Genomic DNA, 12805 nt, shown 5'->3' with positions numbered 1-12805 from the left:
AAATCAGCCTCCCAGCAGTCCCTTGGGGCAAAGGGGAGCAAGGACAAACCCTAGTCCATGGGGGAGTGAGGGGGGTGTCCTCTCCCTCCACCTTCATCTCACTCGCCTCCCCTGGCCATCCTCCACCAGATTGGACAGAGGTTCTCAGAGCTCCCTGCCTATCACCCTCGAGGTGAGGACACAGGCTCTTACCTGCTGACACAGCCCAATCTCAATACAACCCACAGCTCCAACCTTGTGCCGTCAAAACATTCCTTCCCTGAGCCCAAATCTGAGGGACACAACAGGTCCAGAAATCCCCAGGACAGGCTCCCATCCACGCCAACGCCAGGCAGCGAAGAGATACCGTTAAGAGATGGTCAACAAGGGGCACCTTGAACCATGCCATCTCTCTAGAGCACCCAACTCTGGGTGGGGGCCGCCACAGTATGGTGGGGACAGGGTTTTGGGAGGCCTGTTAAGGCAGAGCCCAGGAATAATGCGGAAACAGCTCATTACAGTCATGAAGGCAGTGCTAAATGGTTTATTAAACCTTTCAAAGAAAAATACATCCATCAGTGCAAGAGCCCTTGCACTGCACAACAAACATCAAGCCCTTGAAAATTTCCTCATTCTAAGTAGAAATAAAGGTTTATACATGTATACACACGTAAGCATATGTCCCGATATAATGACCTCCATATGTAAAGTCATCTGCATAGAAAGAAACACAGGTATATGGAGAGACAAAGGCATGTTATGTGGGTAAGGGCATGTTATATTCTAGAAGTGTGTGCATGCACGCACACATACTTAAACCAGATGCCAAATCATTTCCAGATGCTGCAGTCTAGGATATCCTTTGTTAAGGAAGAGGAGAAAAAAGCTTGCCCTTCATGGCCAGATACTTGGGTTCAGGTTACATGAAACAGGATTAGTTCAGAAAAGAGTACAACTTCACAGCCAAGGCGAAAACCATGTAAACAGCCAACACAATTGCAAGACTGAACACAGTGACGAAAGCCCAAAGGCTTCTGGTTTTACGCTGACACCCCTCCCTGCACCTCACACCTGTGGTCTAATGTGGAGTAGAGATCTCTCAGGCCTAATAACAGGGCTTGAGTTCCTCTCACGACAAAATCCAGCGGCATTCAATCCAGGTGAAAGGCTGCACGATTTGACACCTGCCTGTGCCCAGCTGACCCAGGCCATGCCCATCAGCTGGCCAACCCTCCTCCGGCAACCTCTCTACTCTGAGTGGTCACCACCAAGGACAAACAGTGTCCATGCCCACAGCATGCATGCAGAGAAAGAAGTAGCAAAGAAGGGACAAAGAATGGCAGGGTCCCTTGCCCCGATCACCCACCAGCACCCAAGGCCAAGGCAACAGTCCTCCGGTGAAGCCAGAATTCTAAACGCATGCATGCCCTGTGCCTCCCAACACAGGCCTTAACCCGCTAGTCTATGTCACCTGCCCTTCCCAAGAGCCTCCAAATGCAGGTCCATGTGGGTCACACTCACTTTCATGAAAATCACTAGTCAAAGACCTGCAGGACTGGAAGGCCACTGGAGGTTATCTAGTCCAAACCATCTTAACTCCCAGATGAGAAACCAGGGTTCAGAAAGGTTAAGCAATTTGCCTAAGGTCACACAGCTCACAAGTAGAAGAGCTGGGATTGGATCCCAAAGCTGCCTGGCTAAGGCTACGTTCCCTCCACTTGGCTAAATTCCTATAAGCCAGCCACTGCTACCAGTCCTAGGAGGCAAAGGAAGTGACAACTGGGATAATCACACACTGGCAGTCAAGGAAGGCAGTGGAAGCAGTGGGGGAAAGGAAACCTGTGTAGCAGTCACAGTCACTGCACCAGCCCTGCAGAAGCACCAGCAGAAATGAGATGCCAGGAAACCAGAAGTGGAGGAGAGGGCTGCAGAGTAAGGAGGACACGGTATTTGGGGGCAGGAGACCTGGGTCCTAGTTCTGGTTCTGCCACTGATGACCTGAGATGCCTTGGCCAGGTCAAGCTGCAAATCTGGGCCTTGTTTCCTCATCAGTAAAATCAGAGGTCTGGACCAAATGGTCCCTGTTTCAAGTCACCAGGACCTGATTACAGCGTCAGCCATACTCGCTGGTTATGTGGCTTCCAATAAGTCACTCCGCTTCTCCATGCCTCCATTCCCTGACCTGACAAGGAGGTGCCAGGCTCCCAGGGCTCCTTGGGAAGTGCTCTGAGGAGACCATGTAAGCCGAAGGGGTGCTCCCAACTTCCCTGGAATCAGGACAAACCAGAGCCAGTGTCCCCAACTCCCCTGGCATCAGGAGGGACTAGAGCCAGCTGACTGGCTTCCCTGGCTGCAGCCAAAGCTGCAGCTGGACCAGGAGACCAAGTGGGAGTCAAAAGCATCAGAGAGGCCGGCTGAGTGCCCACAGGGGACCAGAGGGGACAAAGTGTGTCACTGCTGGCACACAGGTCAGGAGGCGAGCAAACGCATGCACACACCTCCTCCCACGCAGCATTGTTCCCAGTGCCTCCGTCAGCAATTCTGCTGGGCTTGACAGCCGGGGCTTCCTAATAGGGCAGGCTGGACCTGGCAGACACCCGGTCACTTCCCCTCCAGCGGTCCACAGGGACGCACCACTGCCTGGGGTGGGGGACGTGCCAGGAAAGCTGGGCCTGTCCTCAACAAAAGGCTGGGAGCCAGCCAGCTACATGGGTGGGCCCTGGTGGGGTGTCCCTCGTCTCCCACACAGGTGGTCTCCTCCACCCTCTCGCCTCTGCAGGAGCCCAAACGGGTGAGGAGTCACCCAGCAGCAGGGAGCTCACTGCCCCTGCTCAAAGGGCCTACTCCACAGGCACCTGGTATCCAGATTTAGGAGAGCTGACCCTCTCGCATTTACACACTCACCCGCAGGCCCTGGTCTGCCCTGGATCCAAACACAGCAGCCAGCATCCTGCAGACAGTCTGCCGCAAAGAACAAAGAGCACAGTCGGCTCTCTCCCCACCCCAACCAGTCTCCCCAAGCCTGCATGGTCTAAAAATTAAGAACACTTATCCATGCTAGTTGGGTCTGATTCCCAGCTCAGTCACTTAGAAGCTATATCATCTTGGGCAACTCACTTAACTTTGTGTTTCAGTTTCCTCCTCTGTAAAACAGAGATAATAATGGAGTTGAGGTACGTACACACACACACACACACACACACACACACACACACACACACACACACACACACACACACACCCCCCCAACTGTTTAGAATTGTGCCTGGCACAGAGCAAGGACCATACAAAAGTCAGACATTATTAAAACTGCTTTCAAGCTAAATGCCATCATTTCCTTCAGCGTTTCTTCATTCAGAGGCTCCACCATCTACTGACCCTCTACTTCACTCAAAATAGCACAGGCTCTGGGTTCCAGCTGATTCTGCCACTTTTTTGCAGTGTAACACTGGGCACAGTGTAACTTCTTTTTTCCTCTTCCGAAAAAAAGAAGATCCTCTGACTTACCTCAAAGGATGAATTTAAAGATGGAATGATAATGCGTGTAAAGCACCTAGCTATTATTATGAATTATTAACAATAACATCATCCTTCTCCTTATGGACACAGTCCTCATTCAGCGAGCCTGAGTCACTTTCTTTCAGTGATGGCCAACTGCTGGCACACAGAACCGACTGTCTGGTACATTCGAGGGTCACTTTCTTGCTCACCATTCAAATGAAGCTTCCTCATCCTGTGCCTGTGAAGTTGGGTTGTTTTTTTTTTTAACCCACCTATAGGACTTTACATTTATGCCTATTAAATTTCATCCTGTCGTTTCCAACCCGGAATGGGAGCGGGAGGATTCACTAATCAGCTCTGACTCAACCAGCACAGAGGCGCTGTCCCTGGAAGAGCTGAAAACCCCGAGAAATGACAGGGCCCAAAGAAGCCAGACTCTCAGAACTGAGAAGGTGACAGCCACAGCTGGGAAGGTCTTGGCCAGCTCTGCCCTCTGTTTGTCCAACACCCGGATACAAGAGACAGCTCTTATTACCAGGGTTCTATCAAGGAAGTGGGGGGAGGAGGGGTACCATGCTTTCAAAAATAAAGCCACATGTGCAAACTGTTGTCATAAACACGGCCCCCTTGCAAGGCATCTCCTGCATTCCTCCCCACACAGTAATGTGTTTCATTTCTTCAACATAAACACAATCAGATTTATTGCATTCCAGCAATATTTCCAGGATGGGGACTGAGAAAGCTGCGTATCTTAGGAATAAAAGGCACTGACGCATACGTGGGCAAAGAAAAAGGAGAGAAAGGGCAAAAACCACCGTCCAGCAGACTCTGGGGCCAGGCGACTGTGCACCATGCGAGAACATTTATGCAATCAGCCCGCAAAAGCTGCAGGAAACAGAGGCCAATTTAAGGTTGGGGTTCAAGGTCATGTGTCGGGCCAGCCTTAAAACTTGCCCACCACAGGCTACAGAGCTTCACACCGTTTAAAGTCTACCTCCCCGATCCCAGACGCATCGATTCACAAACCCTTCCTGGGACCCTGAGAGGGCCGACAAGTCGTGAGCCTCATCTCTGCCTGTCCCCAGGAGCCAAGTATGCACGTAAGATCCAGGAAGACAAACACTCTGTCCCCTGGAATGTGGCGGAAAAGCAGTTGGGGGCGGGGTTCTCTCTCAAACTTTCAGCTCTTACTACTTCTCCCAGGCTGGATGAGGCAGCACCCACAGAGGGATTCCTGGAGAATGCAGGCAGGAAAAGGAAGCAGTTGGGGGAAGGGCAGGAGAAATGAGTCTCACGAGAAGGGAGGAGCCAATGTGATGTCATGGGACAAGCATGGGCATTGGAGCCAGAGAGACTACTCAAATTCCAGCTTTACCACTTCCTGTGTGGCTTCGCACAGATTACTTAACCTCTCTGAGCTTCAGCTACCACACCTTGCTGCACATCTGTAGAAAGAAGGCAATGACACTCCAGGTCCCAGCCAGGTACTTCTGCACCTTTGGTGAGCACTAGCTTTTTAAACCTCTCACCATCCATTCAGAGGGACTATAATACGGTAGGCCATCTACTCCCCTTTTCACCTACCAGTCTTAGCATCAGGCACCGCAAACACGAGTTTAAACAGATACTGACTGACATGTCCCCCCCCTACTTTGGGGGACCCACTCAAACCCCTTCTGAAACCTCAGAGACTCTAGCTCTTCCCCTCTGCTCTCACTAAGGAGAAGGGACTGGACTCAATTGCTGTGCAAGCTCACACCGCCCAGCTCCCAAGTACCTGAAGGAGACAGCAGCACTGGCCAGGCCCTCCCAGGCCCAGGAAGACAGTGGGTACCTGACAGATGCCCCCGCCTCTGCAGAGCAGCCCGGTTCAGCAGCTTTTCAAAGTCAACAAAGTAAGGTTTTCAAATCCTAAAAGGCTTCTCAAGCCCCTTCTAATCTGCCTGCCATTTTGTTTCGTCTGCTCAGCTCAAGTCAAGGGGAACTTGACATTTGGAATACTAACTGCAAATAATCCCACGCCAAAGACAGGGCCTGGCATGCTGCAGTGTCAGCATGTGGCTCACAAGGATGGTGGGAACACTCCAGACATTCCAGCTCTTTGCAGAGGGTCCCAGAAGGCACATGAGGCCCCTGTGGCCACCTGGGCGGGGACCACCCAGAACTGTCAGCTACCCCAGGGGCAGGGCTGTACCTAATTCACTGGCTTCCTCAACACCCTGCCCTGGGCGTGGCAGAGGAGAGATGCTATGCAGGATGCTACGTTGGCAGAACCTATGTTGGATGAATGAATGCATACGCACAGAGTGGAAGTGGAGAGCGCACTGAACCAGGACATATTCTGCAAACTCCAGGTGTGAACCCTGTTCTGAAGCAGCCTCCGGTGAGCACTCTGCTTCTTGGTACTTCCACTTTGCAACAGACCCCACAGCTGGTCTAAACAGTGAGATCCACCAACCACCCTCCTCCCCCAGGGCCACAAACCCCAATCAGCAGGATATGCAGGTAGGACCCCATGCCTGTCCCTGGCATGCACACTCAAGGCCCTGTGCGCCAGCCAGGCCAGGGCCCAGGGTTTGTGGACCTGGGTGTCTTGACCCCTGCTGTGCAATAACCCACTCAGGCCTGCCCTTTAAGAGGAAGAGGGGCAGGAAGTGCCAAGAGGCCAGAGGAGGCAGAGACTTCAAGGGCAGGCTTTGCGGGGCTGAGGCTGACCTCCCATCTCCGACCTCTGAAGCAACAAGGGCTTAGCTGACATACAGTGCTTCTCAAAGGCAGCGAGCCCTTTGGGCATAAAAATAAAATTCCAGGACCTCAGCTGAATAAGATACAACGACTATAACCATAATGTCACATATGTATACCCTCAGCCCTCCACAGGCACAGGTTCCTCATCCGCGGGATACGCAGGTTTTCTGAACCTGCGGAAATGGAACCTGCGGATACGGAGGGCCAACTGTAGTAGGCCCTTTTATATAAGGAACTTGAGCAACCATGGATTTTGGCATCCACCAAATCCAGGGATCCTGGAACCAACCCCCGCAGATACTGAGGAACCGACTGTACAAATAAAGCTCAACAGCAAATAAACCCATGTACACACGTGAAACCTTCTGTCCCCCAACGCATTAGGTCAACTCCTGCAACTCATCACCTCCTCCAGGAAGCTGTCTCTGACCATGCGTGTGATCTGGGAGCCCCTCTTCTGTGTTCCCACCGGCCCTGTTCCCCCTACTATGATAGCACGGGATCCCCAGAACCTCCAACGGAACCTGGGACATATGCTCGGCTTGCATAAGCTAAAGCAAACGTTTATTTATTGTCCATTTCCCCAACCAGACTATAAAACCCTTGAGGGGGACTTCCCTGGTGGCGCAGTGGTGGGGAATCTGCCTGCCAATGCAGGGGACACGGGTTCGAGCCCTGGCCCGGGAAGATCCCACATGCCGCGGAGCAACTAAGCCCGTGTGCCACAAATAGTGAGCCTGCGCTCTAGAGCCCATGAGCCACAACTACTGAACCTGCATGCTGCAGCTACTGAAGCCTGCGCGCCTAGAGCCCGTGCTCCGCAACGAGAAGCCTGCTCCGCAACAAGAGAAGACACAGCAATAAGAAGCCCACGCACCACAACGAAGAGCAGCCCCTGCTCACCACAACTAGAGAAAGCCCGCACGCAGCAAAAGACCCAACGCAGCCCCCAAAAAAAAAAAAAAAAAATCAATCAATAAAAATAAATAAAATTAAAAAAAATAAAATAAAACCCTTGAGGGATAATACTTTATTTGACTTCACTTTGCAAGTACCTGAAAAAGATCTAGCATGTACCTCAAACTGGAAAACCATCTGTTGAATCAATAAGGGAGGGGATGAGCCTATGGCCTCTTACCTATGCTGCCCCCTCCACTCCAGGAAGGAGTCTGAAGAGCCCTGGAAAATCTAAACCTAAGAAGACAACTCCAAACTACCCAGGGTGACGGCACAGCCAAACGGGTCCCTCCGCCTTTAGCGAAATCTATGTACCCAAGGGGCATGAGCTTGAGTTTCCATACAGACCCAGGCAGCCAAGGGAATTCTCGCTTCCCGGCTGAGGCTAAACAGGGACCCAACCACAAACATCCAGTAATACTGAACATGACGTGAATGGTGTAAAAATAGCTCCTGTATCTTGTGCCCCCACCCTTCTACCCAGCAACACAAAGGGCAGAACAAAATGACACCCCTAACAAGCCTCAGCTTGTTCCAGCACAGACAGCCCCAGCCTCCTACATCTGGACCAGCTGCTGGGAGCCAACTGGGGATTCCAAATTACATTTTAATTACCATAATTTTTCACAGGTACCTGAAACCAGGCCGTGACAACCGTGCTAGAAATCCCCAAGTATGACGCGTGAGGTTGGTGTTACAAGTCAGTGTTCTACGCACACACCTTTTCTCCCGTGCCCTTCATTTCATGGGGCACTTTACAGTTTGCAGAATGATTTCAGGGCCCTTCTCTCACCCAGAGGCTCTGGATTAAGACAACATGGTTTAATTCCAACCTCTGAAGTATAGTGCCCTCTACAGAGACCTTGGATTAAAGGGGGGTGTGCAGATTGGGGTTGGGGAGTGCCTTCTCATCCCACAGGGTTACTAGGAATATTAAAGACCAAACAGAAACCATAATGAAGATTTTTAAAGAGAAAGCATCTATTTAGAGTACTTCACGCTGGGCAGATAGTGGATGCTTAACCGACAGACGTTCTCAGTGAGGACGTGTCTATACAGCTAGCAGTTAGGAGAGTGAGCTCTGGAATTCATCTGCTTACATTTGAATCCAGGCTCTGCAACATTTTAGCTGCGGGATCTTAAGCAAGTTAATTAACCTTTCTGGGCCTTAGTTTCACCAACTGGAAAATAAGGACAATAGTAGTAATTACACAGGCACGTTGAGTCCAGTGAAATAAAAACAAGTGAAGTTCTAGCAGGGTGCCCAGCCCCAGCACATAATAAACACTCAAAAAAAAAAGTATTTACCAGGGGAGAGGGGAATGGCAAGTGTCTTAAAAAAAAGCGAAAGGCACAACGTACGGTTCAGCTTTTACCTCCCCACTCAGGCACACGTCGTAAGTGAATTCTAGAAGAAAGGGTGGTGAGGGGAGCAGGACTCTGTGGCTCCCCTGCTCTAGTTCTGTCTGAAAGCTCACATCTTTCTCCCCTGACCCTGAGGATAAGTGCCTTCAAGGAAGGGACTGTGTCATGTTGCTTGTTGGTAAGCCCTCGGGTCCCTGACATGTGACTGGCATAAAACTTCGGCTCGGTCAATATTTACAAAATTAACTGAACAAATTAATTTATCTCTCTTGCCTCTGTGCATTCCTGATATCAAAAAGAAGCAGGCTACACAAAGAAAATCCTCGAAAGGTGGTTTGTCTCTTCGGCCGCGGTAATATACACCAAGGGAGTAGACCTCCCCGGGCGGCCCGTGTGCCAGAGCGCCCGCCCGACCATGCGGCTGTTTGCTGCCACAGAGAAGCAGAGCGCTTCCTCAGAAAGGCCCCAGGGGCGCTGCTCTCAGAGGTGATGAGTGGCATCAAGCCCACCCATGTCCCCACATTGTGGGAAGCCCCACACCCGCCGAGAGTCAACGGGGAAAGGGGACAAACGGAAAAGTGGCTCCCACTGAAACCCCAAAAGCAAGCCTACAGGCAGTGAGGAGCAAGGACACGTTTTATTTTTAGCCACGAATGATGGAAAGTTACTCCCGGAATGGTGCAAATTCTGCTTCATCACCCTCAGAACCTTCCCAGGATCCCCAGTGGCTTCCCAGGGAAATGGCGATTGGTAGGAGAGAGGAATTCCTGAGGCTCCCTCAGCAGAGGAGAGGGAGGACACGGAAAAAGGAGGTGAGCCAGGTGGAGGAGGAGAGGGGGGTCTCCGGGAACCACCGTTCCCCTGAGCCCAGATGGCTGGAAGCAACAGAGGCTCCTACAAGTGGTCACAACTCCCCTGGCTAGTAGGAGGCAGGGGGTCCCCCCCTGAGCCAATCCAAAACCCAAGGCTGGCACCAACCCCCGCTCGCTGGGAGGCACCGGGCTATGGAATCGGAAAGACTTGAGTTCCAATGCTGCCCCTGCTGTGTTCTGAAGCAGGTACCAAAGTTCACCGAGCCTCCATTTCCTCTTCCACGAACTGGTGTCACCACGCGCTGCAGTAAAACGATGCCTGCCCTGTAGGTAGCTGGTGGCTTGATTAATCACCTTTTAACAATTAAACCGGGGCCCAAGTAAAAGCCTCCACAGGCTCTGCTGTGTGATCCTAGCCAAGTGGTTTCTGTTCTCTGACCCCACGTCTTCCCACCCACCAAGAGAACAGGCAACCTTTGAGGGGCACCAGCTCGGGGACCCCGCACCCTAACTACTGCTCTGTTGGCAGAAGTCTCCTCCTTTCAAGGGTTGGGGGCTCCACTCTGAAACCATATCCTGACCTCAAAGTGGGCCCACACCTCTGGAAACATTAGAAAATCACAGCGAATTCTGATTACGATGTTTATTCCTTCTACCCTCACCCAAACCGTATCTATGGGCCAAATGGAATAGACCCTGACCCGCCATCCACCCATTCCGTGAGGATTTACTGCTCCTTTTCAGTGCCAAGCTGGACAGTGAATACTTAGCAAACAGGACAGACCAGTCCCTGCTTTCCTCAAGCTTCATTACTAAATGCTGTAAGATGTAAGTTAATTCTTTTATTATGCTTGTGGTAAGAGCTACAGAGGGGAAAGTATTGGGAGACTCGGCGGTATGTAACAGGAGGCCTGACCCACCAGGGTCAAGAGGTGCCCTTTAGGCTGAGATCTGAAAGATGAGTGCAGGTGCTAACCTGCAGCCCAGGGAGAAAGGCAAGAGATGGACACCCCTTCCAGGCAGCAGGCAGAGAGAACAGCATGTGCAAAGGCACTTCTGAGAAACCAAGAGAAGGCCAGTGTGGCTCAAGGGCCAAAACAGAGACCGAACTGCCCAGGTTGGGGGCGGCAAGGCAGGCTTTCAAATATGGATTGCCTCCACGCTCCAGCCTGCCCCACCCCCAAAGGGTTTCCTGGAACCTCTGGATTTGGGGAAATTTCCTCTGCACAGACGTCAGGAGAGATGCAGATGGTCCAGGGCACAGCAAGCAGGGCAGTCCCGAGCTCCAGAATCCAGGCATGGCATCCCGGCCTGGAACTGGCATGGACTTGGAGAAGGACCCTCTCCAAACACCCTTTTCCTGTCCCCATTCCCACTTGTTTTGCTTCTTCTCTTACTTTTATTTATTTTTAAACTGGGGCCTGCTTACGGTCAGGTTAATGCATTTTTAAAAAGAAAGCTTGAATGTGCTGCGGCCCTCCCTCAGAGGAGAGGGTGGATCAATAGCCCTCTTAGTGTTTTTTCCCTCTGCCACCAGCAGGCCGGAGGGGTGGGGCGGGGGTGCAGGCCTGGAGCACGCCCTGCCAGGTGGGCCTGAGAGCAAGGCTTACCCGCTCCCTCTCCTCACTGCCTCCCTCTCCCAGGGAGCATCTCCCACCCGGCCCTGCACCACCCAGAGCAGAGAACCCAGGAAACAGGAGGAGAGCCTGGGCTAAGAGAGAGCACTGGACAGAGCCTGAAGACTTCAGTTCAATCTCAGCTTGGCCTCTTAGCAGCTTCAAAATTTTGGACAAGAGCCTTAACCCCCCTGTACCTCAATTTGCTTAAGGAACCAGTGGGGATCTGTCTAAAAAAGGAGTGAAGTAATGGGAAAAGGGATCTGTGAGGCTGCTGGCCAAGGCACCCAAGGACGCCCCACCCCTTCTCTCGGGCTCCCGGCCCCCCAGCCAGGTAGACGGCACCCTCCCTGGAGGAACAGATCCACTGGCTGTCACAGATCCTTCCTGCCCACACCTCTCCACACCCCCCGGCCCCGGGTGAGCTGGCAGGCTTTGAGCTCCGTCAAGTGAAAGCCCTCCCCAATGCTGACAGATGGGGAGTCCTAAAATACAGCGTATGGATCATGTTTCGTGACTGGCAAAACATGCCAGCCAGGACACTCCGAGAACCCGGCCGGTTTTCAGGAACAGGATTTTACACGTTTCCCAGGATTGGCGGATCTGCGCTCGCCTCCACCCGCCCCACAAACCCCGGAGCCCGGATCCTGCACCGGGAGGATACTTAGGACAGGTGGAGGCCGTGGGGGAGGGGGAGCCCCACTACCAACAGGTTGGCTGTGCCCTAACCCTCTGCCGCTTTTAATGTCGTTGATACCCTTTACTGAGCACCTACTGTGTACCTTGATGCGAATCAGGCATTCGGCACTCGTTCTAAAGCCACACAGCCGGGGTTCCAACCCTGACTCTCACCTTATGGCCCTGGGCACATGGCTTCGCCTAACTGAACCTCCGTTTTCTCATCTCTGAAATGGGGTTGGTAAGACTTCCCTCACTGGGTCACGGTGAGCACTGGGGAAAGAACTGAATGTGAGCAGCTACAACCACCACAGTCCTTGTCACAACCGCAAAACTGTCGGGTAACTATTGTTGCCACTGTCCTACAGATGGCAAAATGGACACCGAGAGGCCATGTCAGCCAGCGGCGGGCGGGGTGGGGGGCGGCACGTCTGCTTCTGAAGGGCCTCAGAGATGGGTTTCAAAGGGTCTGCAAACCCCTGGGCTTATTATGCACAGTTGCTTGTACATGTGAACGTGCAGTACCGGAGGGCACCAGAGTTTATCAGTCTCACAGGGCTCGTGGGCCCGTAAACGTTAAAAACCATAGCGCCATACAAGCTTGTCTGCTTGACACATGAGGTCCGCCTGGCAGTCCTAGACTCCAGGATTTGGAGCAAGGATTACACCCCATTTCCCTCTCCCCAAGGGAAAGAAAGTAGTTCTTGGCAACATCAGTTACAAGAGCTCCCAACCAGAGAAAAGAGTCGGGAGAACCACAGGCAGTTAGGTGTGTGGGCAAGACCCCTGGAAGGGAAGCCACAGGCTACACAGGTTCTAGAATCTCAAGATCCGCCATCTAGAGTCTCAAGAGGTACCTCTGGTTAGGTGTCGGGCTGAATCAGCCAAGTGGACAGATACTACCTCCTGAGGGCAGGGACATGTTTAGGAAATCAGCCAGATCAACAAGACATAAACCAGGGCTTTAACAACATTAATCTTTGGAGAGTATAAGTGCCCGAATTTTATGTTTGCTATCTAATTCCCTTCACAATGAACATGTATCCGTGAACTTTTTTGGAAATAAGACATGAAACTAATCTACTTACAAAGCTACCTAGGTAAAGCGCACAATCAGGCTTGGCCTAATAAATACTTGTGCTTCTGCCC

General features: G+C 52.0%; 1 protein-coding gene across 12 annotated transcripts in view; it reads right to left on the bottom strand.

Annotated features, from left to right (window-relative positions):
* SSBP3 (single stranded DNA binding protein 3) overlaps positions 1-12805 on the bottom strand; it is a 164904-nt gene that overhangs the window by 93687 nt on the left and 58412 nt on the right. For 4 of the 12 annotated variants that reach the window (XM_033866249.2, XM_033866230.2, XM_033866242.2 and 1 more), the window contains exon 5: positions 2884-2940. The exons of the other annotated variants lie outside the window; for them this stretch is intronic. In XM_033866249.2, the coding sequence (XP_033722140.1) occupies positions 2884-2940 (57 nt within the window). The remainder of the gene's footprint in view (positions 1-2883; positions 2941-12805) is intronic. 12 annotated transcript variants of the gene reach the window in all.

This window comes from Tursiops truncatus, chromosome 1 (genome assembly GCF_011762595.2).
Source record: "Tursiops truncatus isolate mTurTru1 chromosome 1, mTurTru1.mat.Y, whole genome shotgun sequence".
In the NCBI taxonomy this organism is placed as follows: Eukaryota; Metazoa; Chordata; class Mammalia; order Artiodactyla; family Delphinidae; genus Tursiops; species Tursiops truncatus.
Note: the sequence above shows the minus strand (reverse complement) of the source record. Positions and strands in the feature narration are given on the sequence as shown.